The 5,618-nt window shown below is 38.9% G+C and overlaps 1 protein-coding gene across 1 annotated transcript; it reads right to left on the bottom strand.

The window, feature by feature from the left end:
• Positions 1-377: 377 nt before the first annotated feature.
• LOC108990829 lies at positions 378-3,441 on the bottom strand. Its single transcript, XM_018964926.2, has one exon. It carries the CDS (start codon positions 3,259-3,261, stop codon positions 1,312-1,314), a length of 1,950 nt encoding a protein of 649 aa, XP_018820471.2. The 5' UTR covers positions 3,262-3,441; the 3' UTR covers positions 378-1,311.
• Between the last annotated feature and the right edge of the window lie 2,177 nt (positions 3,442-5,618).

Below are 5,618 nucleotides of genomic sequence, written 5' to 3'. Positions count from 1 at the left end.
AAGAAATACACCCCCTCCCTTTTGTCTCTCTAATTGTATGCTTGCGATTTTCTATCTCAAATAATTTGCAAACGAAATTTGTCAATAGGACTCCGTCAAAAACCTTTGTGGTAGTTCTATGGAAAATGTACAGTTCGATATACAGAGGCCTGCAAAAGTTGAGTAGAAAAAAAGAAGAAGATGGTCTTTCTTGTCTTCTTTCTCTTCAATTGTTTTTTATTTTTATTAAAAAATAAAAATAAGATCTGATAAAATATTAAACTAATAATTGGTACGCGGGTTGGTGAACCAACCCGCTTGTACCTAGAAGAACTGATTCCTTAATGCTCCATGAAAAGTTGAAAACTGTAAAGTAGCCCAGGCCCCAAACCTTAAGATTATGCTTCCGGGGTACCCGACAGACCCGAAACACGATCCATTTTGTATTTTTGGGTGGTGGCCAATTTGGCGTCACCATCCCGGAAGCCTTCTACTGTCCTACAAAGAATTATAAAGCTGCGAACAGCCGAAACTTGAACATCCAGGTAAAGTAGTTCTTCCGAGGCTGAGATATTAGGATTTCGTTTTGAAGTTTCTTTGTGCCTTTGTAGCGGATTCTATATGAGCTTGGTTCTGTTGAGGATGTTCCTTATTATTATTTTTACGGGCCAAATGAAGCCATTTTTGGTTGATTGATTTAGTCTTGTACGCACTGCAGAATACTTAAATTTTGAAGATGAGTAATTAAAAAAAAAAAATTTTTTTTTTTTGAGAGAGTTATATGGTTATAGGGCTGGCAATGACTTTGTGTTGAGGGGGCAATTTGGGAGTTCATGAATCCCTATGAGCCGTGTCCGGTTCAAACCAACATGATCAAATGAGTGGCTATGCAAGAAGATATAACATTGGATGAATAATTTTGTGAGAAATCGTTGATAGGACCATTCTGCAACTAGATGGCAGAATTCTAAAGTGCATTGGTTTTTCATCTGCAACACTCCTAATCTTCTACGGTCCTACTGATCTCTTAAGATGACTTTCCCTCAGGATTGTTACGCAGTTTTTCCCTACTGGTGTGAGTTTAAGAGGAAACTCATCGATACTTCGTGCTTTACACGTTGATTGTAGTGTTGTTCTTATCAAACTAGGAATGTATAGCCAGCATAATTCTTGCACTATGTGACTCTGGATTGAAATTTTTGAGAAATAATCCCAAAGTTATGGCCGTGCCACTATACAGCTTACTGTCCAGTGCAACTTTATATATGCCTGCAGACATCACACTAATACACAACAAATAAATATTTTGCACAATGTGAAAGAACGAAACTTTCAAACTTCGAATCTCTCTTGATTAAGAGCTGTGTATCTCCATCTCTCTTTCTCCACAAAGTCTGCATCCAAGAACTGCGAAACAAATGCCCAAAGCCTGTATATGTCTTCGAAGTTTGTGAACAAACCAAGTGCTGCCGTGACCACTGGTACTATTTGAGGATGATATTTATCACTCTTCTTATGTAAGACCGTTCCTTCAAGTTCAATTTTTCTTGCCTGTAATATTGCTTTCTCCCTCTCTTCTTCATGCTTGTCTGATAACCAGACGTGCTGCAAAAATTCATAACTTAGTGAAATATTATTTCGGTCAGCGAGCTTCTGTACAAGGGTGGGATCAATCTGTTCTCCTTTCCAGTCAAACACATTGAATGCCACGGCAGGTCCTCGGTTAAAACTAACCTTCGGTCCATAGATTCTGACCAAAGGATGCCCATTTTCTGAATGTGGATGTTGGAGACTCATCAATGCATTTACCAACCAATTGATCAGGTACCTATGTCTGCTACTAATTAGCACAAGGCCCAGTGAATCTGCATGATCCAAGCCTCTACATTCAATATCTGAGCTCCCATTTACGCTGCCTTCTTTGTATTTTGATCCAGCAGATTCAAAGGGTGTCTCTAGTTCCACCATTTCAGAGAGTAATTCTGCCTTCTGCTTTAGAGAGACTCCTTCAGTTTCATTCCATTTAGAAGTTTCACCACTTTCCTGCTGAACACATAATGGGCCAGAGATCGAGCGTGGTACAACTAAGTCATCGTTCCACAATTCGGACTTCATTTTTTGATCAATTTCCATCTCTGTAATTGCCTGATCTCCAGTGAATTCAGGTGTCCTTGATGCTTGAACAAGTCCCACAACACCTATTCTTGTAGCATTGGCTGAATCCTTTAGCACTGAAGCACTGGATTTCTTGATAAATAAGCAACTGAACCCAGATGGGTTTTCCCCAAAAACTTTGTAAAAGGAGCAAATGAGAAAGTCAGGCTTAAAAAGAGAGAGGCCTAAGGTGTCCATATCCTTCGGCCCCAACGCACATGCATCAAGCACGACATGCCATCCATTTTCTTGTGCAATGCTCATCCACTGATATGAGTAGCGTGATCCGGTCACCCTTGACTGAAGGGGAAAAACAAACAGTCCCCTCTTCCTATCCTTCCTTTTTGTCTTTAGCATCTTTCTCAATTTTCCAGATTGGATGCTCAGGTTGGGCCATGAGAACTCAGCTGACAGGACTTGGGCTCCTCTATTTTTGGAGCTTTTAGTCATCATTTCCACTGCCTCACTCTGGTAATCATAAACTGTAAGAAGATTTCGGTTATACTGAAAAGGATAACAATCTGCCAGAAGTTTGAAAGCTGATGACTGGTTGGCAGTGAGTACCAGGTTATAATCAACTTGAGAGATATTCATGAAGGCCATGATTCTCAATCGGAGCTTGGTTTCCAGTTCTGATTCTTGGTCACCGTAGATTATTTGGGAATTCAAGTTTACTGACTTGTAGGATATATCAAAGAAGGGCACCTCATGAAAGTGTGGGGATGGAAGAGGAGATGATGATGAAGCAGCAACTGGAGCTTCTGGAGAGTGACTCCGCTGCTGAGCATGTGAGAAGAGACCGTGGCCAACATAATCGAGGCATACACGGTTGTAGATGGTGAGGTGGTAATATTCTTGGCCTCTGATTTGATCAGCGCGATCAGTCTGATAGTATTGTGGGTATGTTCTTACGAAGTTAAGAAATGATTCGTGGAATGTAGGGAGGGACTCATGGTTGGTAAATGGGGTATTTGGGAAAAGGGACAAAGCTGTGGCCAGTACAAAGCTGTGATATGCAGAGCTGCTGCCTGTAGACTTGGGAGCGTGAGTTTGTGAATCAAGAAGGCTACGAATAGGAGTTGGACAGCAGCCAGTAAGGCAGGCCTCTCTGATGCTAGATGAGTGCATTTTCCTGATCTCTCTCTCTCTCCCCACCCCCAAGTTATTACTCCGTGTGTTTGATTCTTTTCATTCTTGTTGGTTTGACCAAATATACTCTTTCTATCTGTGCGTGCATATGTCGATGCATAAATGATCAGAGTTTTCTTGATAGTAAATTTCAGACAGGTTATCTTACACGGCTTACCATGAACGCGTCTTCCTACCTGACTTTCCTCTATCTAGAAGAGTATATACTTTTCTCTATCTTTCCAATAATCCCATCTGACGTGTCTGGTTACTGAAATCAGACAATTTGTTCTAAATATCAACATCATATAATAAACATTAAGCAAGAAGAATCAATACATCAACCGATGCGTTGTCATGGGGCAGTTTTCTTTTCCATATATAAGGAGCTTGTAATTAATTAAGGCTTCTCCCAACTTAAAAAAAAGAAAAGAAGTGGTCGTGGAGGTTCACGTGAATGAGATAAAGGCTATATATTTTGGTAGTGACGTCCTACAGACGTGAAAATGGAAAGCAAGGAGAAGAAAAAAGGCGTTCAAGAAAGCTTTTTGTAGATGTAGCTAGGCCATAAGCTTAACCCCTTTGAATAATTTTCTCAGTGGCCAAATTGCTTTAGCTCACCAAAATTCTTGTTCTCACTAGTATATAACGTCTCCATTGGTGGGTGCCATATTTTTCCATAATTTTGCATGGACAAGTCATTTTCATCTGCATCCCACTACCAGCAGGAGATCATGACTCTCGGCCGAGTCATATGGATCATGACTCTCGGCCGAGTCTCCCTCATGTGCACTTACTTTTTGTTTTTGTTGGCATACCAGAAGCCTCCTCGATGTTTCTGAACATATATACCTCAGTTAATTATTCTTGTTTTTGTTTTTCATTATAAAATATCAACATTGTTCGGTACACCTACTATTCATTTTTAAATACAGCCCCTCATCATCCAAATTTTACCATTTAGATGGAATAAAGAACCGGTGATATGATACATTAATCTTGGCCATCGAATCTTAATATAGAGGATGCTATTTTTGACAGTCAATTATGATTTTTTTTTTTATTTTTTATTTTATTTGTGGGAGGTGGGTTTCGAACTCCAAACTTTCATTTTGGAGACCGGTAGTTATGACAGTCAATTATGATTTGAGGGTATATTAATATTGTGTTAATTTTGATAATTTAAGGTGTGAATTAATTAATTTTATTCACGAGCAATGTCCCATAACATACAAAGGTCAATTTATTCCACTTTGAGGGAACCGACCCTTCTGACTGTAAATCAGAAGCAAGTGGTAGGAGTACTCATCATGTCATTCATCAAGAAATTTTGGAGATCTATATAGTTTTTTTTATTAATTCATATATGATATTCTTTTTGGTGTACGTTGGACCAATCCCCTAAAATAAAGAAGGCCAATTTCAGCCAGTTTGACTTGGAAACTTGCCCCTCTCTCTCTCTCTCTCTCTCACACACACACACACACAACAATCAGAGGACAAGTGGAAGGAATGCTCTTGATGACTGAAGGGTACGTGCATGGTTGTTGAGGCGAGGCGTGCTTGAATTGCATAACCTACAGGAAATATTTATTATTGTATTAAATTTAAATTGTCGAATAAAGGCCGAAAAAGACTGCTTCTGGAGTTGAATCCATGTAAATCGAGGCCTGGGTCAAACTTATAACTTGATACTTATTCCACATAAATATTGCAGTTAGAAGCCAGATGGGGGGGGGGGCGTACACCGCCATGGACCCCATGCATTTAAGTTACGCCCTCGATCGGGCGGGCACAAATATTGGGTAAACCTAAAGCAATAGAAGCACATGATGTCATCGTGACCAAACAGGCCGATAAGCGAAAATTAATGTATGCTGGGAGTGGGTCTTGAATTTGTGTGTGTTCATATGGGATTTACAATAAGACACGACATAGAAATTAGAAAAGAAATTAAAAAAGTGCTACGAGTAGAAAAAGATTATATTAAAATAAATTTATAAATTGATATAAGTTTATAAGATCCATATAATATGCTTTAGAATAAGTCTATATAATATAACATGAAAAATGCTAGAGCCTCCGAAGAAGAGTCTCGAATTTTGCATCCCGAATGACGTGGAATGAGCCACGTGGTCCCTTTAATTACGAAAAAATCAATTTGAATTTAAAAACAAAAAACGTCCTCTTTATACCATGTTACCCGAGAGATATTAAATAAATATATTTATCAAAGAGTACTTCTAACAACAATTTTTAAAGAAAGAAATCCATGTTTTTTATGTAGTTAATAAATATGGGAGAATCCCTCTAGCCATAGAATCCAGAATAAGCTTACTAAAAGAGCTAGTTTAAAT

Source organism: Juglans regia, chromosome 9 (genome assembly GCF_001411555.2).
Source record: "Juglans regia cultivar Chandler chromosome 9, Walnut 2.0, whole genome shotgun sequence".
NCBI classification, from domain to species: Eukaryota; Viridiplantae; Streptophyta; class Magnoliopsida; order Fagales; family Juglandaceae; genus Juglans; species Juglans regia.
This window is presented reverse-complemented; position numbering and strand designations above follow the sequence as displayed.

Excerpts from the sequence above, each read along its gene's own strand:
- LOC108990829 (XM_018964926.2), bottom strand. The coding sequence starts at position 3,261 with ATGCACTCATCTAGCATCAGAGAGGCCTGCCTTACTGGCTGCTGTCCA.